At 56.0% G+C, this 26,179-nt stretch overlaps 1 protein-coding gene across 2 annotated transcripts; it reads left to right on the plus strand.

Moving 5' to 3' along the window:
* Positions 1–2,153: 2,153 nt before the first annotated feature.
* On the plus strand, positions 2,154–25,535 carry Anp32a (acidic nuclear phosphoprotein 32 family member A). 2 transcript variants are annotated; one of them, XM_090321596.1, is made up of 7 exons: positions 2,154–2,372; positions 22,170–22,319; positions 22,511–22,633; positions 23,890–24,088; positions 24,585–24,682; positions 25,083–25,146; positions 25,278–25,535. In XM_090321596.1, the coding sequence occupies exons 1-7, from the start codon at positions 2,319–2,321 to the stop codon at positions 25,337–25,339; spliced, it is 750 nt and encodes a 249-aa protein (XP_090177722.1). In that variant the 5' UTR covers positions 2,154–2,318; the 3' UTR covers positions 25,340–25,535. The 2 variants fall into 2 exon arrangements, with proteins under 2 accessions (XP_090177722.1, XP_090177723.1); XM_090321597.1 differs by lacking the exon at positions 2,154–2,372 and adding an exon at positions 21,581–21,610.
* Positions 25,536–26,179: the final 644 nt, after the last annotated feature.

Genomic DNA, 26,179 nt, shown 5'->3' on the forward strand with positions numbered 1-26,179 from the left:
ACATCTTTCAATTTACTAACATGTCACACAAAAAGCGGTCAACGAAGTGGTGTCAAGGCAAAAGGGTTCTCAAACCGAGAGGTGGCCAACGTTCAGGACCCCGTGCCCAGGCTGTGATTTTTTTCCCCATTGTAATTTTACTTGTCTCTAGTACTCCGGGTTGTGGCGAGATCTTTCACCTCTGACAACGTATCTGCCCCCAGCAGGGCTTGGAATTTGCAGGGGCTGCGGGGCACAGCTGGACCGCACAGCTGGACAGGACGGCTGGACTGGATTGGCTGGATCGAAGGGTTTACTCTTGTGGAAAGGCACCGCCCCACATCACGTGGCTAGCAAGATGCCTGCAACCGAGGCTGAAACTTCTGAAAAGTTGCAAGAGAGCATTTACCATCTAGAAGCATTTCAGGACCCGTGTGTGACACCCGTTTTTACACCCCGTCTGACAAGGAATCCCGGAGGAACAGCTGCTGCAAAACAACCTTCCATCCCAAATTTGCTCACTGGCACAGGATTTAAAAAACAAAAAACACCAATACAATTGGCGGGGAGGGAGGAGAGAGGAAGAAATTCCAATTATCCAAACACTCTTCATCAAAATTCACAAAGAACTGAGGATGAGATGCTAGCTAAACAGACCTAATGCACACCATTTATATTCAGATTAAATAAAACATCGGTTCATTTTCATTTTCCATCCCCCAGTTACCGAGAGGAAAACATCTATTGGCAGCCAACGTCCATATATTTGCTTTTATTTGAAAAAATAAAAAAAAAGAAACTCTGGAGTAAAACGCTTGTTTTCAAGACTTGAGTTGGGCAGGCCATGAGCTGGCGCTGGCAGCCTCTTACTCCCGGCAAGCATTCCTTTCCTATGTGTGTATTTTATTTAAGTCCTGTAGCTCTTTTATTTTCTCCTAGACTTCGGTGTTATGTAACTGTACTTTAAATTCCTGGTATGCACACAGGTTTATCTTCTAAGTCCTTCAAAAACAAACAAACAAACCCAAAAGAAAAAGAATAGAGAAGAAAGCACCCTGGGGTTGGGGTGGTGTGGAAGAGGGGGTGAGGATGAACCTGACCCCCTTGGGGAGCCCAGCATGCACACGGGGCCCTTTTAAGGCGTCTCACGGCAAAACAAAGCAAGCAAAGCCCCAAACCTGGAGGGAGCTCGGATCGCTCCGAGGGCGCGGACCGGGACAGCCGGGCTCGAGTTCCCCCCGCCTAACGGGCTACAGCAGTCCCGGCCCGCCTCCTTCGTTCCTTTATCCCTAAGCAAGGTGTCGGGGGCCGGTGGACATCGAAGCCTCCGAGTGCCCCGGCGCGGGGGTCCGCAAAGTCCTCCCCCACCCCCCCTTCCCGGAGGAGGCGTCCGGCCCGCGAGGGGCGGCGAAGGGGACCCCGGCCCGGGCGGAGGGAGGACGCGCCCGGCCGCGCGCCCCGGCCCGGGCCCGCGGACCCCCACGCCCTCCATCCCCGCGCCCCTTTCAAGCCCCTGCCCGTGCCCCGCGAGCCCCCCAGTCTCTCCATCCCCGCGGACGCCGTGACCTTCCTCCAGGTCCCCCCATCGCCCCCAGGCCCCGTGAGCCCAGCGGCCTCCCCACCCCCGGGCCTCCTATTCCCTGCGGACCCCACGGACTCCCTCCAAACGCCGCGACCACCCCTACCCCGGGCCTCCATCCCCGGCTCCCGAGAGAGCCCCCTCTCAGGCTCGCATCCTCCGCGACGCCCCCCCACCTCGTGGCGGCCCCCAGCCGCCCGCCCCGCCGGGCGGGGATCCCGACCCGACCCCGCGGCCGCGCCCCTCCCCGCGCACACGCACCTGCGGCCCCGCCCCCGGCCAGACGCCCAGGCGGCGGCGGGCTGGCGGCGGTGCGGTCACCTTCCCTTCCCCCGCCATCCCGCCCACCCCCCTCGCCGGGCCGCGGAGCAGCCGCCGCGCTCCACGGCCGCCCCGAAATCTAAAGGGTCCGTCTCGGGCGCCGCAACCAAATGGCCGAGCCTCCCCGTCCGGCGGCGCAGCCCGCCCATTGGGCCCTTCCCCCCGCCGCGGCCGCCGCCATTGGCTGGCTCCCGGAGACCCTCCGCGCCGATTGGCTGCCGCTGCTGCCACTCGCGCTCGAAGCCGCGGCTCCCGCCTCCCCGGCGATCAGGTTCGTGTGCGCCGCGGTGCTGGGGGCTCGAGGACCGAGCGGAGCTGGTTGAGCCTTCAAAGTCCTAAAACGCGCGGCCGCGGGTTCGGGGTTTATTGATTGAATTCCGCTGGCGCGGGAGCCTCTGCAGAGAGAGAGAGAAATAGAGCGAGCGAGCGAGCGCGGAAGATGGATATAGACAAGCGGATTCATTTAGAGCTGCGGAACAGGACGCCCTCGGATGTGAGCATTTGCCAAAAATACCCCCCGGCGGCCCATTCTCCGTACTTTGTGTGCGTGTGCGTCGCGGGCGGCACTTTTTTATTTTGGAGGGGGCGCCCGGGAGGTGTGGGCTTCGGGGGTCGGGCTGCAAATGAATTGCCAAGCTGTGGGGGCATCGCCGCGCCGCCGAGCGTGTTCGGCCGCCGCCGCTGCCCTTGGTGTGCGGCTACCTGTGCGTGCGCTCCCGCGTGTGCGGGCGCGGGTGCGGTGCGGGGGGCGGGCGGGCGCCCCCCGGGGCCCGCGGCGCACGCGTCCGGGCCCGGAGAGAATGGGGCGACCTCCTCCCCCCACCCCGGAGCTCGCGGCTCCCACGGCCCCGCGGGGAGGGGGAGGATTCACAGGGGACGAAGGGGGGGGCTGCCTCCCTGGTTTCACAACAAAAGGGGGGGCTGCGTTCTAGAAACGGGCGCCCCCCGCCCCCTCCCCCGCCCGCCCGCGCACACAATAAGTTTTGGGCTCCGAGAGTCCACCTTAGTTTCCGATCCATGCGGGCCGCGGCCCCGGGGCCGCGTGGGGAGGGGGCGCCGCGGAGCCCGGCCGGGCTCGGGTCTGAAGTGCGTCTTGGTTTCTGTGCAGAGAGGAGGCGAGGGACGGGGGAGCCATATTTGTAACTTTGTAGTGTTCGTGAACGCGCCCTTTCTCTCCTCCTCCCTCCACGCCACCCTCCTCTGCTCTTCGTCCTCCCTCACTTTGCACCCCACCGGGGGCCACACGCGGTCGTGTGCCCTTCCCCGCGAGGGGAGGCTCTGTACGGGGGGAGGGAGTCTCGAACGTGCGAAGGCCCCGGTGGTCCCCGCGCCTCCCCACCGCCGGCGGCCGCGACTCCAAGTTGCTCCAAGGCTGCGTCCGCCCGGATCCCGGGCCCGGCGCTCTTCCCTGGACGCCGGCCCTAGACCCCGGGGCGCGCGCCCTTCCCGCGGAGGCGCCCCGCGGCCCCTCGGCGCCCAGTGAATACGCGGGCTCGGGGAAACTTTGTCAGGACGCTCGGAGCCGGGGCGCGGCGGGGCCGGCCGCGGCCTCGTCCACGCGGGCGCGGAGGGCGCACAGCCCTGGGGTGAGAGTTCGCCCCGTCGCCGCCGTGGATTGGGCAGCGGCGGGGGCTCGGCTGGAGGAACCCGAGGCGGGGAGCCCCGTGCAGGGAGCGGCGACCGGGACGCCCTTGTTTATCTTTCGCCCCTCGCTTCCAGAAAAGCGGGTGTTTTCCCGCGAGTTGGAGCCGGGCCCGGGGCTGCGCTGGGGTGGGGGCTTGGGCAGCCCCGGGCGCTGACCCGTCGCCCCTGCAGCCCGTTAGACCGAAGCTCCGCGCGGACCGGCCTCGCGTCCCGGTAGTCCGGCTCCTCCCCGAACCCCAACGAGACTTGGGAGGTGGGGGTCCGGCTGCCGCGCCCCACCCCACCCGCCTCAGCCGAGGGCGCGCGGGGCGGGAGAGGCCGGAGCCCGCCGACCTCCGGCGGGGCCTCCCCGCTGGCCGGGAGCGGGGCTGGGGCTCAGGGTGTGGTGGCGCCGCGGTCCGCCAGCTGACTTTCTGGGGGACCCCCGCGTGGAAGGGGCGCCCGCCGGGTACGGGCGGAGGGGGGGTCACCGCTGCCGGTAGAAACGGAGCCGAACGGGCCCCTTAAACTTCCCGGGCGCGGTGGGAGGGGGGTAGCGCCCCACACCGGGAGCGGCTTCTGCCGCCGAGCCCGCGGTCTCCGGGACGGCCCGGTCCGCGGCGGGGCGCGGCGGGCGGGGGAGGGGAGGAGGCCGGCGGCGAGGGACAAAAGGGGCGGGGGAGGAGGGACCGGAGGACGCCCCGCCCGCCCGCCGCGCCCCGCGGGGGCCCCGCGCACCCACCTTCGACACCTCCCGACTCGGGTCCGGGTCGGCGGGTCCCCGCCGGCGCCGCGCTCGGAGGAGCAGCCATGTTTCCCGGGCTCCGCGGCCGCCCGCCCCTCCCCCACGGCGCGGGCCCGGGGCTCCGGGGCCCGGGAGGGCGCGCGGGATCGTGCGGGGGGCCGGCCCTGGCTCCGGACGTTTTCGTTTATTCTTCCGTTTCAGCGGCCAGGCCTGGGGGTGGGGGGGCCGAGCCCCAGGGCGCCCGGGCGCTGCTGGGGGGCGGGGGCCGCGCGCGCCGCTGGCACGACTGCTGGGCACCGGGCTGCCATTTTGTCACCGCGGCCGCCGGCGCTGGGGGTGGGGGAGCGGAGTCTGCGCCATGGCCCCGACGGCCTGGGGCTCGAGGGGCGGCCGGGGGCCCACACCGGTGCCCCGGCCGCGGCGAGGGTCTCCCCCAAGCCCCCCGCGGGTGCCTCGAGCCGAGGCGAGGGTTTCCACCCAGCCTCCCGGGGCGGGGTCCCCCGTGATAGTCCTCCGCCCGGTCCCCCCGTCCCTCCGCCGGTGCGCAGCGCAGCCCCCCGGCTCGGGACGCAGCCCCAGCCCGGAGCCGATCCCGGCGGAAGTGGCGGGGCGAGGGGAAATGGAGCTCGAGGCCTCCCCGGGTTCATCCGGGCCAGCGGGCGGGGCTGGAGCGGGACTTGAGGCCCGGGCCTGGCCGAGGACCGTGGCTTCTGCCCCGGAGGGCCGAGCGGCGGGGTCGCGGCGGGGGAAACGCCCTCCGGGGCAGGGCGCCCCCCGAAGGTAGGTCGGACCCGGTGCCCGGTAGGTGTCGTGGCACCCGCGGGCTGGGAGAGCACCCGTGATCGCAGCCGCCCCCCCACGCCTGCCCACTTCGGATCTGCTGGTTGTTCCTGCTCCTCACCCAGGTGGCCAGGCCCTGGCGAGATCCAGCCGGTCCTCTGACCTTTGCTAGGCATCCATGGCTTCACCAAGTGGACTCAGTGCCAGGTGGACAAGTGGCCTGAGGATGCCAAGCGCAGGTCAGCCGGCCAGACCTCTTTCAGGACTGGTCATAAGTTTGGTGGTTGCCCCTGCCTGCTGTGTGTGGTTTGGGTTCTGGGAGATGGGGGCCAGGGGACGGCTTGGGAACCACATGGGTCTGGGTGTGAGGCCCTGCCATCTGGAACAGGTTACCTTATCTTACCTCACAGGAGCTTTTTTTACTGTTTCCTGTAAACTGGGGACAGTAATCCTGTGTAATCAGTCAGGGACAAAACTGGTTTGATCGGGCCCCTGGTGGGTGCTCAGTGTATGTTCTCAGGACCGTGAGGGGTGGGGGGAGGCCAGCTGGACCCTCTCCTGACTCAGAATAACAACGTGTCTGGCCCAGGCTGAGTGGGTTGCATCACTTGTCCTTTTTTTGCCACACAACAGCACTTGTGACATCACAGGATATTGAGACAGGGAAGGGTTGAGGGCATGACCAGGAAATAGCAGAACCCCTGTGCAAACTCAGCGTTAGCCCTTGGCCTCCCTAATGCACCTGCTTCTGTGAGCATGGCTGAGCTTTTCCGCTCCCTCCCGGCTTTGGGGTGATGTTGCCTCTGAAGAGAAAGATTTCCCTGTTAGCCACAGCTTCCAAGGAAAGCCTGGATAGCCCTTTGGGTGTTTAGGGGTCACATTTTATGTGACCAGACAGTCAGGAGCCATGCCTGGGCCAGGGTTTACATGAAGTTTTGATGTGATATATTCTCTGTATTCTTCTCTGTCTGCAGTCAGAACACTGGCAGAACTGGCATGTCCCCAGTATCTGGGACATAGTATACTAATAACACCTCCTGGGTCACCTCACTTAATCCCCAGCATCTCCTCCAGGGGAGGCCAAGCCATGAGCCCCACTGTCCCTGCTGGGGGTGAGTCAGCCAGGGTCTCACAAGATTGAACCTGTGGTACACAGTGGAGCACCGGAGATGAAAACCGGAAACGTAGACAGTATAGACTGCCAGGATTGTGTTGTCTGTTAGGATCCCTTAGGGCCCTGAGACCTGGGGACCAGATTCCTGGCATCTACTGATGGTCAATCACAAGGTCACTCACCAGCGTATCCCTGAGCTGCCTAAATTTCAGTCCCAATTAAGCAAACTGTTATCTGACCATCCCCACTCCCAACTGGTCTCATTAGCAGATACCTTATAAAAAATAAAATATGCTCTTTTTATTTTGAAGTTCACCAATAAAAGGACTGTGGAAATTTGTTTTCACTCTGTGTTTAAACCACCTGTGGGTAGTTTCAGTTTTGTGTCTTGGTAAAAGTTTGCTGTCTGGCCCTTTAACAGAAGAAAGTTTGTTGCATTGAGGAGGGGCCCGGGATCTGTTGTTTCCTTTCCATAAGTACTGTAGTCTGATGTGCTGCAGATGAAAGTAAGTGGTTTTATTTCAACATATCCTCTTGATCAGTGTCACCCCTTTTGTCATTGTCCCCATTTCTCCCATCCTCCTATTCCCCCGTTATAAAAGTTCAAAGCTGAGACCTGAAGGCAGAACCCAGGTCAAGCTCAGGGCACTGGAGCTTGCTTTGCTTGCATTTTCTCCACTGGCAACCAAGTGGCTTTGGGGGTTTTGAGCCCTTGTTTTCCGTCTAGCCTCTTGTCTCTGAGCTACAGCAGAGAAAGAATGTGAAGAAGAATGGCCAGGCTGAGGGAAGGAAAAGTTCAAGGGGACAAAGTCTAGTCCTCAGAACCCTTAAGGAGAGCACACCACACAGGTCAGGTCTTGGCCTGTGTCCTTTCAACAGCTTCACAGAGTGGCTTACTGTGGGTTTGCAGTGCCATGGGAATAAACCTGGTGGGGATTTCAGGAGTCCAGGTCCCAAGCTTCACTGTCCTAAGGAAGTAAAAAGCTGGGCATGTGAGGACTGTAAGTCAGTTTGGAAAGCAACTGGGAGTGTTATGAGTGGTGATTAGAGCCTGATTGAATGAATTTGGAGCTCCCCCTTTGAAAGGACCCTCCAGAGATGTTTGCCCCAACCCCCTCCTCCCCATCTCAGCCTGTTCCTCTCAGCTCTAACTAGTCATATATAGTCTGAGTAGACCCAGGACTCACTCAGCACCCACAAACAGAGATACAAAGCCCTGACTTTGAATCTTAATTGTATGTTGAGATAGAAAGATATAATAGCAAATGCTAAACACCCAGCAATGATGTTTTCATTAAAGAACTGGAGTCTGGCAGGGGTGGAGATTTGCAAAGGAATCTGTTTTGTTACTCCAAACTCACTGGGTAAGATTGGTAGGAGCTAGGTGAGCCAGGCACCCATGTCTGAAAACCACCTCCCTGCCCCTCCTACAAAACCAGCTCCCCTGACGGTGCTTATGAGTGCAAAATCCTGGGTACGGTGGTGGTATTGGTGGTATTGTGTGCTCCTGAGGCCCCCCCATCAATTTATTTTAATTCCATGCTGCTGTCTACTCCTCTTCACCATCCCTTTACCCAAACTTGCTCCAGGCAGCAGATCTAAAAACTCCCGGGACTGTAACTCTGACAGGATCAAAGTCCCTGTTTGTGTTTCCCAGACGTATTTAAGTTTTGAGATTCCGGTTTGGTGAGGAAATTATCAGAGCACTATTAAAGGCACTATTCTAAGCCATTGCTATTAGCTCAAGTTGGGCAAGTTGTTTGGCCTCTTGTCTTCTTATCTCCAAAGGAGATGTTGATTAGGTCTGTCTTCAGACTCTGATCTTAATGAGCAAGTACATTCCACTTGAGATGCAGGTTCCACTGTATGAACTTCAAAAGAACTGACCACCTGTTCCCTGACGAGGTATAGGATGCTTTTGGATTCATTAAAACAATTCGTTGGCTTGGACTCATGCATTGATTCCAATCCTCATTAATGATGGAAAGATACTAAAAGATGGGAATGAAGGTTCTTTCGTGTTCGGGTGCTTGGCAGTGTGACTTGGGAGTGGGTGTACCTTTCACAACCTCGTGAGGGTGGAAGATGGCCAGGCCACTGCTGGGCCTGGTTTCCAGCTGCTCTGCTTACTCTCAGCTCCTTCTGTCCCAGATATCCCCGCACTGGGCAGCATTGGTATGCTCCCACGCCAGACAAATGCCTTGAAAACGTCCTGGGCGTGCCAGTGGCTCACTGCCACTCCACACTCCCCCCCCCCATGTGCTCACCCTCCCTTCCCCATCCCTCAGTGCTGCACCCACACCTTCCAGCACCAAAGAAGACTTGCTTGGGGGTGCATCTGTCGCCTCCAGCTTCAGCCAGGGCACCCAGGCAAGTCCTTCAGCACACGCACGCGCACACACACACACACATCACAGGACCTAACAACAACTAACAGCAGTGTGCTATACATTGACAATGCAGTCAGTGAGCGAATTCAGCAGCCACAGTTGCTGTTGTGGTGTGTTATGTGAGAGTGTGGGAACAGGAAAAGATTACATTATCAATAGACATTACTTAAAAAAAAAAGTAGCATTGGAAAATGGAAAATGAAGCTGGAAACTTGGGAGAAGTTCAGTAGCCCTGTGCTGTTTGTAGATCTGGGAACAGCTGTAGCAGTCGGCTAGACATTCCCAGTAGACCAGCCCTGCCCTCTCTGTTACTTGCCCCCTTCCCCTCTGGAGAGCTCACCCTAGCCTGGGACGCTGTCACAGAAAATCGGCCTGGTATCCTGAAAAGTTCTACCAAACCTCCTTGCTCTTTCAGACTCAGTGGTCCTTTGCCCCACCCCCACCCCCACCCTTTGTCCCTTCTTCCCTGTGGGTCCCTCGTGAGGGATTCCTCTCCCATCTGGAAGCTGGTGTGGCGACCTGTACATGGAATCCCTGCACACAGAAGGCTGAGGCAGGAGATAGAGTTTGAGACCCTGTCTCAAAACAAAATAGGAAACTCCTTTATTGTCCTGTGTCCCAGCAGTGTTTGGACAGTCTCTCCTCCTCCCCCTCCCTGTCTGCTTGGCTTCCTAAGTGGCTCTGAGAAGGCCAGAGCCTCCTTTCTTCTTACCTAGCTCAGCCCCATGGCTCAGCACCCTTGACCTGAGTGAACTATCTCCTGGATCCTCCCTCCCCAGTCTCTATGCCTATGTCTGGGCTGCCCGGCTTCTGAGGGCTCTTTGCCCTGTGGGCACCCATGAGATTGGGACTCAGGTGAGCTTAAGATCCTTGTAGGTGCTCAGTGTGGTGAGCTGTCTGGGAGGGGATGTTTGCCTCCTGGCTTGACTGCTCCTGTTCATCCCCAGAGCACCCTCACTCAGATCCAGAGGGACCAGGGGCTGCTGCCTTCTGTCCAGGGCTCTTGAAACCAAGCCTGCATTCCGGCCACCATAGGTGAATCTGATCATTGCTCCCAGGATATGAACTCCTTGGTCCGCAGAGCCACGAGGTCCTGCACACCCCAGATGCTTCCTCACCTCTCTTCTTTCCTTCATCCTGCACTCTGGCCTCCCCAGCTATCTTCCATTTACTCCAGTCTACTCCCAGCTGTCCTTTGTATATAATAGTCTGAATTTTGCTTTTATTGGTAAACAAGTTGAACCCAAGCCTATGTCTACTTCTACTTTTTTTTTTTAATTTGGTTAGTCCTTGGGCTTGAACTCAAGACCTGGGCACTGTCCTTGAGCTTATTTTTTTTTCTCAAGGCTCTACCACTTGAGCCACAGTACCACTTCCAGCTTTTTCTATATATGTGGCACTGAGTTGAACCTAGGTCTCTGTGCATGCTAGGCAAGCATCCTACCACTATGCCACACTCCCGGCCCCGGCTCCCTGTGTCTATTTCTTGTTTTGTTTTTTTGTTTGTTTTTGTTTTCGGGGATTTTTCTCTTTTTTTCTTTTTGTTGGTTGTGGGACTTGAACTCTGGGCCTGGATGCTGTCGCTGAGCTTTTCAGCTCAAGGCCACTGCCCTTGAGCCACATGTCATATTCCCCACTGTCTATTTTTTATTTGTTGTTTGGGACAATGCACTTGCCTCCGCTGCTAGTACTGGAACAACAGACACGTGCCCCACCTCTCCTTTGTTTATTTGAGGCTAGACCTTGCTCTGTTGACCAGGCTGGCCTTGAACTCCTGCCTCATCCTTGTGAGTAGCAATAACTATGTGTGTGTACACCACTGTGCCCAGTTATTTGTCCACCTTTGAACGGATGGCCTATGCCGTACACCAACGTGTACACTGGAAAATGTAAATGGAAGAGGTAAGTTAACAAATGATCGAGGTAGTAATTTCTTCTGACACTCAGTGGATTGCCCTGAGCCTTTTAGTCGGGAGACCACTGCTATAAATACTTGTCTTGCTTTTAATTTGGTTGTGAGAATCCATGCTATAAAGGAGAGTCCTCCATATGGTCCAAAACCCTATATCCAGGCGAGGTCTTCACCCTGGCACAGGATGTGTCCAGTCCAGGCCTCCTTTGGTGACCTTTGCCTGTCCAAGGTGACTCCTACAGATGTGTGCACACCCATAAAGTACTGTCAGTTCAGCAGCCATTGCCCGGCTGTGGCCAGGTACCAGTGTCAGGGATATGGCAGGTAGTCAAGCCAGCGCGCTCAAGTGTTTATAGAGGCAAGCTGTGTTCTAAGTGGGTCCTTGCTGGGAGTTGAGGCCACAGGGGGAGCTGTGGGGTTGGTGCCCCAGCTAGGGCAGCCACCAGGGGAACATTGAAGAACTGTGTGTCCTGCGTGGAGAGAGAGTTAAGGCTGCCTGGCCATCTTCAGTCTCCAGGGGACCAAGACCAGGGGATCTTTTGGAAGAATGTGTGGGCCCAGGCTCAAGCCATCAGTGTAGTGGGTAGGGCCTGGGGCAGCTGGATTTGAGAGTACAGCGTGGTGAGTGACAGCGGTGTCACTTTGTCAGGCAGGTTTGTAGACAGACTCTGTAGACTGGACACACCTGCTTGGAAAGGGGCCGGGCCCCTGCGGGCTACGCTGGGGGCCTGGGAGTTGTGAAGATGTGCAGGGAGCTGGCCTTTGCTCTTGAGGGCCTCCTAGGGGACTGTGAAAGTGGAAGACCCTGCCAAGGACAGGACCCCCCCTTCTCCTCCCTGCACTGTGGTTTGTTTCTAGCTTTTGAGACTGGAGGGATCTCAGACAAGCTGAACGCTCCTCCCCTCGCCTTGGAGTAGAACCCTGCTGGCTCTCAGTTCTTCCTTGTCCTCTCAGCGCAGGGCTGGCTGCTGAGCTATGGCTCCCCATCTCCCAGCCTTCCTCCTGCTCACAGCTCCCAAGAGGCCGCAGAGCTCTGTGGAATTCTAGTTGGGGACTCTGGAAGGTGGATAGTGGCAGGCAGTTTCCAGGTATCCTGCGTGGCTGCTGTGGAAGGAGCTGTCCGTCCCTGCACAGAGCCAGAACTGACATCACCCCCAGAAGCTCCTTTCACTTCTGCGTATCTCCCCTGACTGCGGGGATTGGGTGAACCGTGCTGTGTCCTGGGAAGGGTAGGCAGATTGGGCCTGGTGCCCTCCAGCTGTCTCTGCAGAGGTGAGCCTCACCAACACATGCGCTTCTGCTCCTGTGAGTCCCGTGGAAATGGCAACTCTTCAAGAAGCACTTGTGTGTGTCTGGCTGTGTGCTGAGCCCCGTGCCTCCCCTGGAGGAGAGCCCTCAGCCTGTTGGGGGAGACAGCAGGAGCTGAGCTGGGATGCTGGCCATCTTAAAAGCCACAGGGCCCTCGGTTTCTTCAAGGCACTGTCGTCAGCCCCGGTAGCCAGTGTGAGTCATTCGGAGTGGCACGAGACAACTCACATGTGGAATCGACCAGAGGCCAAAGAGTCCAGCAAAGCATGGACACTGGTCTGGGAGACACCCACTGCAGCAGGAAGCTACCTGTACCCAGCAAATACCTTGTTAGCCAGGCAGGCCAGTGCTTGGCCAGCTGTGTCTGCGTTAAACAGGTTTCTAAGGTCATTTTCTGCAGATAGAAAACACTCCAGAGGGGTTGCCTAGCCTGCCCAGAGTCCCTGAGGAGAGGCCTGGCCCACGGAAGCTCAGATGTATCCTTGAGGAGATGAGATGACATGAAGGAAGGGGCAGGCATGGCCTCTGTCCAGTGCCACCCTGAACGGTGTAAACTCGACCATAGACATAGACCTCTGCTTTGTCATCGCAGAGTAACACTTCAATGGCCTTCTCCGGCTCGGCCTTGAGTGACTTGAACTTTTGAATTGTGTCTGTTAACAATGTGGACGTATTTTCTGGACCACAGATCCCGATTGCAGTCCATGCTTCTGAGGTGCTACTGCCCGCATCCTTCTCCGATCTGTCACCTGCTTCCTCTCTGCTCCTCAGGTCTGGGTGCTTGGGGTGGGCTGGGAAACACCCCAGTGCATCTGATGACAGGGTCTACACAGGGCTTAATCGCATCCTGGTTTATTTGAGTGGGGGAGAAGTGGAGATTACAGATTATGACCACTGATCCACTGTCCCAGGCCAGCGGCTGTGATTAGGAGCTTCATTCCTTATCTCCCCCAGTAAGCACAGCACTGCCCAGTGCCATGGGCTTTCCCTTGGAGAGGACAGTGCCCAGGGTAATGGGTGCTGTTTGATCTGATGTCTGCTGGTTGAGTTCCAAATGGAATGTGCTAAAATCCCATTTTTCTATTAAGAGAAAAAGGTAAACTTTTAAAAAGTTTCATTTTTAACTCTTCTGTACCTGTATGCTATACACCATATATTTTTTATTTAAATTGTACAGAAAGCCAGGTATGGTAGGGTACACACACACACACACAAATACACGTAATACAACTCTTGGAAGGCTGGGCTTACCAGGCTCATGAAGTCAGAGCCACACTACATATTGAGACATTATCTCAAAAACAAATAGCCAAGTGTGACGGCCCAAGTCTATAGTCCAGCCTCTTCCAGGAATAGAAATTGGGGGGATTGAAGTTCAAAACCAGCCCCAGTCCCCCCTCCCCCCAAAAAAGTTGCTGTTGTATCACTAAAAACAAGCAGGGAATGAAAGGGCAGGACATGCCTTTAATCCCAGCTAAGGAGATCAGAATCCAAGGTCAGCTGGAGCAAGACACTCAAGAGTGTTATCTGGAAAAATAACTAAAGCAAAAAGAACTGGGGCATTGGCTTTCGTGGTAGAGCACTAGCGTAGGAAAGCGCAGACTCCGGTACTGCTACATTATCTACAAAAGTGCTGCTGAAGGGATTGGGTTATTCCCACTACAGATACGCGCTGAGGCTCAGGAAGGCTGTGCCAGGCATCTGGGACCTTAGCTCTGACCTCTGGTTCCTCCCAGATACTTTGGGGTCCCTGGGAAACAGCTAAGCCTTTCTTTCCTAAATCACAACCTGCTACATTGTCTCCTGGGACATTGAGACCAATTCCACCCATTCCCCCCTCCCCAATTTTGGAATATTTTAGAAAACAAACCAAATGTGAAGTGTGACTTGGATAATACCAGGTGAACTACCAAGGAAATAACTTCCATGTGTTCCCCGGGGCCCTCCCTTGCTGGGGTCCATGTTTGGTTTTAGTTTGTTTTGTTTTGAGATAGGGTCTCACTGTGTGTCTTCAGCTGGACTTGAACTCATGACCCTCCTATAGTACCCTGCCTATTGCTGGGACTCAGGTGTGGCCACCACACCTCCACATGCTAGGCAGGGCTACAGAAAATATCCAAGTTTCTCCTGGGGTTTTCCCTGAACCTCTGACACTCTTGATTTCCTGGCTTTTTTTTTCCTTCCTGCAGGCGAGAAGCAACATGCCTAGAGGTCCCAAATGGGTTTTCCAGCAGATGATAGCAAAATTAGGGGCTTTATGGGAGCCCCACCCCTCACCCCCAGAAAAGGACAGAAATACGCTGCTGCCTTGGTAACCAGTCCACTCCCCGCCTCATTCCCTTCTGGGACAACAGAACCCTGGGCTGGAGTGTGGCCACTCATTTTGAAACATGCTCTGAGCAGTCACATGGTTTTGGGGGTGCACCTAGCTCACAACCCCTACATGTGGCCGCCCTCCCGTTGTGCCTCCCAGATTAGACTGGGACAGGGGGCAGGAGAACCTTTCTCACTGCTGTGTCCCCAGTACCTAGTGTTCAGAGGGTCCTGCTTGGCATTTGTGGGGTGGAGAGAGTAGGGGACTCACTCACAGGGGACCCTGTGAAGGCCTTATAGGACCCCAAGACTGCTGTCTATAACCAGTGGGTCTGGTTTCAGCATGTCTGTCTGGTGCTGGGAGGCTAGCATGGCTATACTGCAGGGTTATTCATTCTGGTAGATTGACGCTCCCCAGATAGACAGCAACAGAAACCGGATTATGGGAAACACTGATTCCTCCCCACCTCCAAGACTGAATACTCCTCAGCCACAAATAAGAAACAAGGGGAGGGGTCTGTGGTACAAAAAAAGGCAAGCGAAGGACAGTGGATGTGCTAGGTGAAGAATGGTGAGTGTATTCATTTGGAGTAAAAAGGAAGAAAAGATTGTGAATCCCTTCATGATAAGGGGAAGCAGAAACTGGACCCACAGAATGGATGAGAGGGAGAGCTGACTGACTACATGTCACGCTGTTGGAACCAGGCTGGTGTGGGACCTTTGGAGAAGATCCGAGCCAGGGAGATTGCAACACCTTAAGTTCAAGTGCCAAGATTGTTTCCCCCACCCACCCACCCACCCCACCAAAAAAATAAAACCATAACTTTTTTTAGCTGGTCCTGGTGGGGATTGAACTCAGGGCCTGGGTACTGTCACTCTTTGTGCTTAAGGCTACCTTTCTACCACTTAAGCCACAATACCACTTCCAACTTTTTCCCAAGTAGTTTATTGGAGTTAAGAGTCTCACAGACTAGCCGGGCACAGTTGCTCACACCTGTATTCCTAGCTACTCAGGAGGCTGAGATCTGATGATCAAGTTCAGAGCCAGCCCCCGGGCACAAAAGGACCTGGGACTCTTATCTCCAGTGAACCTCTAGAAAATGGGAAGTGGGGCCTGGCTTAAGTGTAGGTTAGTAGCCTTGAGCTGAAGAGCTCTGGGGTAGGAGGCAGAGCTCAAGGACAGCACCCAGGCTGAGTTCAAGCTCCGTGACCCACAAAGAAAAAATCTCACGGACTTGCCTGCTTGGGCTGGCTTTGATCCGTGATCCTCAGATCTCAGCCTCCTGAGTAGCTAGGATAATAGGTGCGAACTGCCAGCCCCTGGCTTTCAAATGATAGTATTTTAAGAGATGGAAAGAGCCAGAGCTCATCTTTATACAAGGCTTCATCATATATGGCATTAAATAATCGTGGCCCATTTGAGGCATGGCCCCCAGAGACCCTCTTTGGTTGTCCTATGGACAGAAAGCCCACCACGTCATTCTTGCTGAGCACCAAAGCTAGAGAGAGGTGGCTATGTCATCTCTGCTTCCTACAATTGTTTCACGGCTCCCCACCCTGCTCGCCTTCTTCCAATGTGTCCTTCCTGCCTAGCTTTGGGATTTGAAGATCGGTCCTTGCCAGTGCAGGAACCCATGGTCTGTCTATTTGTTGCCGTCAGTGGGGCCTGGAATGGCCTGGTCTGTGCTAGCTGCTGTGGTGTGCCGCCTTCAGAGTGCTGCCAAAGACTCAGTCAGCTGAGGTTCCTGCCCCGTCCCCCGTCCCCCGTCATCGAGCCCTCTTCCAGAGGCCAGGAGGTTGTCTGGTTTAGGTTTTCAGTATTTTCAAATTTGAGCAGGTGTAGACCTGTGAGCAGTTAACCTGTATTCTATTTTGAAAGCTAATTAAATAGAGGCAAATTGTATTATTGCCAGCTTGGACAGTGAGGATGGACTCTGGATATTACGCCTCATCTACAGAACCTGCGTTTTTTTCCCCTTTTCTCCATATCCCCCCTTGACTGCTGCCTCTGTGTGTGCCCCTCCCCACATTGCTTCCTGGCTTCCCCCAGTCCCTTGCTGCTATGTATCCCTGTCTCCATTAGCAGAAACCTGCAACTCTTCTACTTGTAGCATTTCTTGCCTTCTTTGCCAATAGCTTTACCATCAACACTTTTCTGACTTTATGCAGGAGAAAGAACTGAGATTGACTTGCTTCCTATACCGAATAACCCTGCGCTGGTTTGTAGGGATCTTCTGTCCATTTTTTCACTGGTGATTGGACACCCGCCTGGACTCCCAGGTGGAAGATGATGACTTGTCTGCAAGTCCCTGGTAGAGGCTGAGGTGGGGAAGGGGAGCTGCGTCCCCCCAGATGGTTAGTCTGTCCTTCCTAGGTGGCTGAGAAGCCACCTAGGCCCCTTTATTATTTCCTGTGACTTAGAGTGGGGGCCCTGGGCCCAAGGTTTGACTCCACAGTGGCTGATATTGACATCCAGTGGGCCCATGATTACTTCCACTTTAACTGCCAGAGTTTGAGTTAGACACAGCCTAGGTGGCATTGACAGTGCCCTCTAATTGATTCCTGCCCCTTCCTGAAAGCTGAGGGATAGTAGAGTTTGAACTCACTGAGGCCAGCACTCTACCACTTGAGCCTCGAAGGTATTTTTCTTTTTAATGCCAACCGGAAGTAGGGCAGAGCAGGGTCCTGGCCTGAGCTTGATGGAGAGGAGCCAGGCTGGGACTGGAGAGGCACAGCTCTTGGGTCTCACACCAGGCCGTGTCCTTGGGCTCTGGTGGGATTTCTCCAGCAGACTGCCCCACTGAGCTTAAACCTCCTGTCCGACATCAGCAGCCAGGAGCACCGCTTCAGTCCATGGGGGTTAGAGCTGGCCAGAGGTGGGTGCAGACTGGAGTGGCTGCATGCCAGGAGTGAGAGGGGGCAGCCCTGTAGATGCAGGATCTTTCCCAGCACCGATGCTTACCTGCCCCTGCCCTTTCCTTAGGCCACAGAGGCCTGCGCTCATATAGCCAACTCAGCCAGCATTTGGTGAAACCTCAGACCCGAGGCTGGAGGTGGGAGGGAGATAAAAGGAAGTGGGGGAGTCATTCAGCTGGCAATAGAGGGTTAGAGGGACAGGTGGAAAGGTGAGGGGCAGAATTCCACTCCTGTGTGGTGTAGTGGTGAGGGAGTAAGCAGAGCTGAGAAGGAAGCTGTCTGCCTGGGGTGGGGGCTCTGCGGAGAGTGCTGCTAGATGCTGTGGGTTTATACTTCATCTCTGGCCATTAAAGGCTTTGGGAGCAGGCAGGAGTCCAGGAGTCGTGGAACCCGATGGGATGTGGTCAGAGTTTACCACCTGGCTCTGTGTGCCTCCAGCCACGTTGTCAGGGTCAGCGTGTGGCACTTTCACAAGGTCACCCAGACAGCTGTGGGTTTTACTGTGGACCTCATGAGCTGGAGAGCTTGGGGGTTCCTTGGTGCCCAGGCCGGATATCCATGGGATACTGACTGACCCCCTGGCCTGTGGTCCTGAGGTGTTCACAGGGACTAGCTGATCCGTTTGAGGTCCCTTCTCTTGTCCCAAATTGTCCTCCTGACATCCATCAGTGAGGGTGCTTAGGTCCGTGAAATGGCCCACTGTCTTCAGGGGGATGGTTGAGTTAGACATGGGGTGGACCGCAGGGTCAGGGCTGTATGGTCTGGAAGCGGGCTGCCAGGGAGTGGAGATCCCTCCCTTCCTGCCCCCCACACATGGTGCTGCTTGTGCCCCTTTCCTCTCCCCCTCTGCCCCCACGAGTTGGTGCTCACTGGTGCTCATGGACTCTGGTTCCAGATTTGCCTCTAGGAGCGTTCCAGCGCCACAGGAAATTGGGCCTTACTAGATTTTAGCATGCAGTGTCTCCTGCCAATTCCCAGCCCACAGCAAAGCCAGAGACCCCCTCCCCCTCCCCCCCCCTCTCTCTCTCTCCCTCTCTCCTCTTTGCTGTTCTTCAAATACTTCCCTATAGATGGGGGCCTGGTAATTAGAGAAGGCTGCCTGTAGGAGGGGCAGCTGGCGGGTGGGTGGAGATAAGAATGAGGCTGAAGGGGGATAGAAGGGGACAAGGAGGCTTTGCCGGGCTCACAGATAGGCTACCTATTCTACAAGCCCAAGTTTCCCTGAACTGTCCTTCCTTTCGAGGCACTGCCTGCCCCCTAGCTGGAGGAAGGCTCCTCTGTGGAACCAGCTCCTCTGCCAGGCAAGACCAAGTCTTCCCCATACCCTGGGGAGGAGGTGGAGTCACCGTCGTGTTTCCTCAGCCAGCCTATGAGCCCACAAGGCCGACAACTTAATCAACCGCTGTGCCCTCCCTTTGCCCGCCCTCCCTGTTCTGAAAATAATCAGGATGGCGTCACCGCCTCAATGCCACGCGCTCTTCCTATTGTAGCCGCACACAAGAAATCAGATACACCCATGGCTGCTCCCTTGGACAGACTGTTGAATTGGTTTATTTTTTTGTTTTTTTTAAGTCTGGTGGGCCCTTGCCCCTAGCTACAATTACGACTCCAAAACAGTTTGGAGCCCCAAGCAAGGCTAAGGAATGGCCCCGTTAACGGAGACCTGGAAGCCCCACGGCCAGGCTGTGGAGTCCACTGGAGACTGCATCTCTGGCCCAGGGTGGCCACGTGTGGTGTGGCAAAAAGACAAGGGAAAGAGGAGGGAAGAAAAAAAAAAGAACGCCAGCATTGGGGGAGGGGTTCCTGGCTCTCTGCCCAACTCTGAAGGTTGTTCCTTGCTCTGGAAAGAAGGGGAAAAAAAAAAAGGTTGAACTAGATCAGCATTTTGCAATCCATGGCTCACATTTTTTTTTTTAAAGATGAGTTTTGTTTCAGTTGTGTGTGATCACACAAAAACATGTGCTATAGACATACTTACATGCTTCTTAGAATGAGTATGTATTTCTTCCTCTGTGCAGCCTCGATCGTCCCTAAGGGCCTTGGGGCTTTCAGAATGTCTTAGCTTTTCTCCCAGAGCCTGAGTTCTTCCTCCATGAAACCTGCCTGAGTTTGCTACCTGGATGGGTCATCAAAACTGTGGATTGCACGGTAAAAACAGCAATGTCACAAGCATATTGCCTAAATGCCCTGTCTAAAGCCTGGGTGTCTCCAACAATTTGGCCTTCTAGCTAGAAATGGGATTTGCAACAGGGGATGGCCCATTTAAAAGCTGACCTATTTAAAACCCATGAGCACCAAAAAAACACGGGGTCAGTTTGATTCGAGTCTTCTCTTCCGTGCAAAGACTGGAACCTGAAAACTAAATTGGTCAGGAACTGCCAAGGTTGAGGCCAAAGTTAGAAATATTTATTGAATTCTTACTCAATGAAGGAAAAGAAAAATCAAGGGTGGGGGAGGGGGTGGGTAGAGGTTGGTGTGAACAACAGCCAGACACACTGTCATGTAAAATCCAGAATGACATTTCAACTTAGAGGGCGGGCACTGCTGGCTTTAGGGAGACATGGAAGCCCTCGGGACGTAGTGCGGGGTGGGAGGTAGACAGATTACAGAACTGCCTAGCTGCCTCGGCAGGTCTGCAAGACTGAGAGGACCATTCCCAGCCCCAGTTTCCTTCTTCCGGGTTCCATTCTGGACAGGGTGGCCTTAGGCCCTTTTGGTCAGGGCCAGCCACGAACCATGCACACGTATGTGCTGCTGTCCGCCTTCGACTCTCCACCACATCCTTGTTTCGTGCTGGACCTGGGGGTGTGCCACCACCCCAGTTGTGAGCTGCACCTTCTTCCTCCCTCTCGTTCTGGATCTCTTGTGTCAGCCCACACTGCCTGTCTTATCTGGCTGGAAGCAGCTCCCAGCCTGGGTTCTGCTGCCTGGCACCCTGGGGCAGGACAAGGACCCTGGGCTCCTCTCAGGAGGAGGCCTCCACGGAGAGGCCTGGAAGCTCGTTTTGCAGAGCCCTGGGTTGTGTCGGGAGTGTCAGCCACGAGTTTACACACCCAGTGTTGCTGCCCTTGACCAGTGGTGGGCTTTGGGTGGCTTCTCCCTGCCTCGAATGCCTGGAACATGGGCAGGGTGCCTTAGGTAGCCTGGACTGCTGCTGGTGGTACCCAGTATGGTGCCTGGCTCGGTAAGCAGGACGTTTGCTCTGGAGCCCCATCCCATTACACTGATTATAGGGGACAGTGCTTGACCTCCAAGAGTGTCACATAGCTTAGTAGAGATTAAAGGATTCACTCAGCAGCTGCCCTACCAGCCTGGGATGCTCAGAGCTGGGGGTGGGAAGGCCTGTGGGTGGAGGCAGTGAAACTGATTTGCAGAGGGAAGGGAACACAGGATTTGGGGGAGGGAGAGAGAGATGGGAGGGAAGGAGGGAGGGCAGACCTGGCAGGTCCTGTTTAGAATCTTGACTGCTTAGAAACTTGTTCAGAGGCCCATTCTTTCTAAGGTGCCATTTGAACTTTATGGCTTAACAGTTGTCACCACTTCCATTTTCCAGAGGCAAAAGCCTGGGGTCCCAGGGACAGAGATGGGGCCAGTCACCGTGTCCTTGGCCTCCGTGGTAAGGCTTGTTCCCAGTAGGCCAGGCTCCTCCTAACATCTTGTCCCTGAGACCACAGAGACCTCATTTCCAAGCCAGGGCAAGGCTTGAATGTAACTTGAGGTGACAGGGACCAGGCCGCAGTGTGGGAAATGTAGAGGAGAGGTTAGATCTGAGAAATTTGCCAAGGCAAGGCTTCTTCATAGTTTTGGAAAAAAACAAAACAGTAAGTTGTTCATTAAAGTGGTGTGTGGAGAAGCCTAGCCCAGGGAGGCGGTTTTCAAGAAACGGGGAGCTGGGCTAGCCTGGCTAGTAGGGAGCCCTGATGCCTCCTGCACTGCTCTGGTTAGACTGAGCAATGAGACCACGCTACACTAACCACCACTGGGTATTTCCAAGTGGCCGGTGGAATTAGGGGAGAGCCTGAACCCAAAGTACAAATTTTCAGTTTAATTTTAACCTTGCACTTCGCTCACACCCAGCCTTGGCAGGGGAAATGGGCCTTAATTTTTGTTGTTGTTTGTTTCCTTTTTTTTTTTTTTTTAAGCAGAGTTCACCCCATCTGGGAACGGGCTGTCCTGCCAGGGCCACTGTGCAGAGGAAGTGGGGGGCTGAAATGGCCTGACTGGAGTGGGGGGGGGGGGAGAACAGGATGACTCCCACTCAGGGTGTCAGCAGGGCTGGCGTGGTCAGTTTCTCCGTTTCATTCCACCTCCTCATGGTGACGCCACTTGGTTGGGGCTTTCTGATAGTCTCAGGATCCGTGCTCCCCCTCCCTGTCCTCTAACCCTGCCAGGAAGGGAGTTCAGGAAGAGTGGAGGGTCCTGGAGACCCTGCCTTTCCCTTCAGAAATGTAGGCTTCCCACAAATGGTAGCGCTAAATAGGGGTTCCAGGCCCTCCAAGCCTCTGTTGTCTTGAAATTGTGGCCAAGACAGGGACATGAGACAGAGACCATTGCCCCCACTCTGGAATGTCAGAGAAGTATCCTAGGTCCCTCTGAGGCCTTGTCAAGAGGGGCCATGATTGAACCCCAGGTAGCCCACACGCAGCCAAGGACTAGAAACCCACACCGGGGAGAGGTGTCCTGAAACACGGGGGCCAGGAGGGTTGGGCATCTTTGGAGGCACTGATGTGGCCTTGTCTGCTGATGGCATTGGTGTGGGGTGGGTTGGAGGAGGCCCTGGCCTGCTACCCCACCATGGACAGCTCTGGTGGCTGGCAGGGCTGGTCACAGCATGTGCATATGAGCCCCTTGAGCCAGCTACATGTGGGGAGAGAGAGGAGGGCACGGGCCAAGAGTGGAAGAGGCTGCCTGGGGCATCGAGGATGGGGGTGCACCAGACCCAGAGGTCCCCAACTTTGCTGTGGCTGCATGCTGTTCCCAGCCTCAGACAGAGGCCACAGAACCCGCTGGACTGTCCTCTGTCCAGTCATGGCTGCTCTGGGGTCTGGCATCCGAGTTCCGCACCTGTGCTCCCCTAGCGCATTCTCTATCCTCGACAGACAAGCTCGTCCAGCAGAAGTGACATTTTCCCAGGAGCTTCCTAGAGCCTGTCCCCATGTCTTCTCATGCAGGCGTCTGTCTTTTCCCAGGTGAAAGAGCTCGTCCTGGACAACTGCCGGGCCAACGAAGGCAAAATTGAGGGCCTCACAGACGAGTTCAAAGAACTGGAATTCTTGAGTACCATCAACATAGGCTTATCCTCCCTCGCAAACTTACCAAAGTTAAACAAACTTAAGAAGGTAAGGGAGTGGGGGGAGGGCAGAAAAATGTGCCTGGGTGCCAGGAGCCAGGGAGCAGGGCAGGAGGAGGGGGCTATTTTGTTGAGAGTATGATTAGGGGCATTTCGGGGGGGCTCCCTTCTTGGCTGCCTGGGAAAACAGGCAGTTCCACGTAAAAGCCTTCCTGCCTTTTCTCTCCCTGCCTTATCTAGCTTGAACTAAGCGATAACAGAATCACGGGGGGCCTGGAAGTATTGGCAGAAAAGTGTCCGAACCTTACGCATCTAAATTTAAGTGGCAACAAAATTAAAGACCTCAGCACGATAGAGCCGCTGGTGAGTCACGGGGCGCCTCCACCCCCCACACAGACCGGAGGGGAGGGTGAGGAATTAGCCTCCCCTGTGTCTTCATTTCTTTGACTGTCTTGTGTTTTCATCTCTGCTTAGTCTGTAGAGAAACTGAGGCCCAGAGAAGTTAACAACTTGACCAAGGTCACACACTGTGGAATGGGCCTTTGGTGTACAGGATGGGGGTGGGCCCCAAGCCTTGTATTTTAGCCTCCCCGTTTCTCCTCGTTTCTGCTCAGCTTTGGAGATGGGGTTTCTTGGGGCTGGTGGTGCGGGGTAGCGCCCTGAGATGACAGAGTGCAGTCTCAGGATTAAGTTGACCCTGAAAGTGGGATCACGAAACCCAGCCAGCAGCATCACACAGCCAGGCCTTGGCCTGCATACTCGGGACAGCAGCCCTGGCCTGGGGGTGGCTGGTTCACAGAAATGTGGGGAGTGTGCCCAGCTGCTTTGGCTGCAGTCAGGCACCCCCAGACTTCACTGGGGGTCACCAAGATGCAAATTACTTCTTTCCTTGGATTTCAAGGAAACCAGCTCTTAGGAGGTAATGCTAGTCTGACTAAATAACAGCTCTGGGGACTAGGGGATCCTGCCATCCGCTGGCCTGGTGAGGGTTCCACCTTGGAGTCTCAGGCCAGGTCTTGTGGGACAGCGCAGAAAAATCCCTGAGGCTGTTTTCCCTGCTGTGGACGCCAGGGGAGAGGCCCTGGAGGTTTGGCTCTCCTTGAACACACAGGGTCCTGCTGATAGGGTCCCAAGCTGCTCTGACTCACCTGTTTCCCTTATGCCTCAGTTTCCCATATCGAGATCCTTCTCAGGTCTTCTATTGACTCCCTCCCTGGGAAGAGAGCAAAGCTGGAAGTCTTTGTGTCATCCTTGCATTGCAGAGGGAAAAAAGTCCTCAAGTGTTCAGTGGGGGGAGAGGGGGTACAGGACGGAGTAGGAATCCTGTGAATCCATGTGTATCAGAGATGAGACACAGGCACGTTCCTGCCCCAGCTCACACTGTCACAGGGCACACACACCACATACACACAGAGAACAAGTATTAGTGTCGGATCCGGCTTCACAGACACCAAGGCCTGCAGAGCAGCAGAGGTAGTGTTGGGTCTGGGTGGACCAGGTGGCAGAGCAAGTCCTCTGCTGTCCACCCTGCTTTGAGTTGCCCCACCCCTGTCCCTCCCACCTTTCCCCTGTGGTTCTCACTCATTTGTGGATTCTCACCCCTCCCCCACCCCATGCAGAAGAAGTTAGAGAACCTCAAGAGCTTAGACCTTTTCAACTGCGAGGTGACCAACCTGAACGACTACCGAGAAAGCGTGTTCGAGCTCCTCCCGCAGCTCACGTACCTGGACGGCTACGACCGGGATGACAAGGAGGCCCCCGACTCCGACGCCGAGGGCTACGTGGAGGGCCTGGACGACGATGAGGAAGACGAGGATGGTGGGTGACCCGGGGTGGGGGGGGTGGACGCTGTCTTTTCTCCCGTGCCCAGGCCCCCCTCAGTCTGTTTGATTGTCTGGCCTGAGACAAAGGCCGGAGCCCCAGGGGTACCCTGAGACTCCCCAGGTGATATGACTCTAGACCCAGGAGGTAGGGGAAAGTGGGGTGCCAAGTGCCCTCTGCTGGAGGGGGGCACCCCCTAGTGGCCACAACCTGCAGGATGGGGCCAGGACAGGCCCTCCCTCAGGGTTCCTGAGCCGAAAAGTGGGGGGCTGCAAGAGGCGTGGGGGAGCCCCCTTTCCTCAGTCCTGCCCACCATCCCTCTTCCCCTGTGTGGCGTCCCTGATTGGACAGCCAGGTGAATTTCCACTCAACCTGGGGTTCACTTTGGGGTGTGAGTCGTCGGCCCCTTCAGGCTCTGGCGGGTGGGCCCCACGCTGCAGACGCCCCGCCAGCGCCCGCTCACCAGCCTCGTGTCACTGCTCTGGCCACACAGAGGAGGAGTATGAGGAAGACGCTCAGGTGGTGGAAGATGAGGAGGATGAGGACGAGGAGGAGGAAGGGGAAGAGGAAGATGTGAGTGGAGAGGAGGAGGTGAGTCGTGGTTTCCCCCGAATTCCCTCACAGGTGTCTGTGGTCCGCCATAGCAGCTCAGGCGCCCTCATTGGATGGGGGGGTCGAGGGACCCCCCGCCTCAGCTGCCCCCAAGGGGCCGGGGGTCAGCAAGCCTTCTACATCAGGGGAGCGAGCCCCTCCTGAGTTCCACGCACTAACCATGAGTTGCAGGGCTGGCGGGAGTTCTGGGAGCGTTGGATTAGGAGTGGGAAAGACACCAGTGTCTCACGCCTGCAATCCTCAGTGCTCAGGGGGCTGAGAGCTGAGCATCGCTGTGCGAAGCCAGCCTGCCTGGGAGAGGCCCATGGCCGCTGCAGGGGAAGCCTGCGGGCCCCTCGCCTGGCCTGCTAACCTCCCGCTTGCCTCCCCTGTGTCGTAGGAGGACGAGGAAGGCTACAACGATGGGGAGGTGGACGATGAGGAAGACGAGGAAGACCTCGGTGGTAGGATGGCCTCTCTGCTCCCTTATGGTGGTGGCCTGGGCGCTCGATGGTTTAGGCCGCCCCTCCCTCCACACCCCTCCCCTCAGTGGGGTTTGGGTGTCTAACCAAGTGCCTTTTCTTTACTCTTCCAGAAGAAGAGAAGGGTCAGAAGCGGAAACGAGAGCCGGAGGATGAGGGCGAGGAAGACGACTAAGTGAAATAACCTATTTTGAAAAATTCCTCTTGTGATTTGACTGTTTTTACCCGTGTCCCCTCCCCCCTCCAGATCCTGCCCCCCGAAACTTATTTTTTTCTGATTGTAACATTGCCGTGGGAACGAGAGGGGAAAAGTGTGCTGGGGGCTGGGGAGGGCTGGGAGGGGGTGGAATAAAATACTATTTTTACTGCCACTCTTTATTTTTTTTTTTCCCTCCATTTTCCTTGTGTCTGGTTTGGTCCCTGTACATGCCATAGCTGAGTGTATGCCACGCGAGTGTTTGTCCCCACTCTGAAAGAGGATGGTTTGGAGGAGGTCTTGGGGGTCCCCTTGGAATGTCCCTGGAGCTGACTCGGGACCCGTCCCTGGCAGCCCTGCACCAGCCATGTCCTTGGCTCCTGATTGGGGTCATGTGATTTCTGCATTTCTCTCTGGACCTGCTAGAGGCTGCAGCACCCGGGTTTGTACATAGCAACCTGTAAAGGCAGTCCTAGCTCTGGGTCCAGGACCCCCACAACTCTAGACCCTCCCCCCTCCGTAGATGGCAGAGACCCCACTCCACCAAGGATGTGGGCCTCACTCGACCCTGAGATCTGAAACCCACAGACTTTGAGTTAAAAATCAGATGGGTTCGGTATTTATGATTAAAAGAAGACACCCTCAAACTTCAGGCTCTTTAAACAGAATACAACAACAACAAACTGTCCTAACATGTATAAAATACTAGAAATACTAGAATGCTTGTTATACAAAAGCGACCAGAGGCTTCTCTTTCTCTCGTCTGTCTGTGCTTAGAATGTGTTTTACATACCTAAGCTCTGGACGTCGCTGCATGTC

Source organism: Megascapheus bottae, chromosome 30 (assembly GCF_031878675.1).
Source record: "Megascapheus bottae isolate mThoBot1 chromosome 30, mThoBot2.hap1, whole genome shotgun sequence".
NCBI lineage: Eukaryota > Metazoa > Chordata > Mammalia > Rodentia > Geomyidae > Megascapheus > Megascapheus bottae.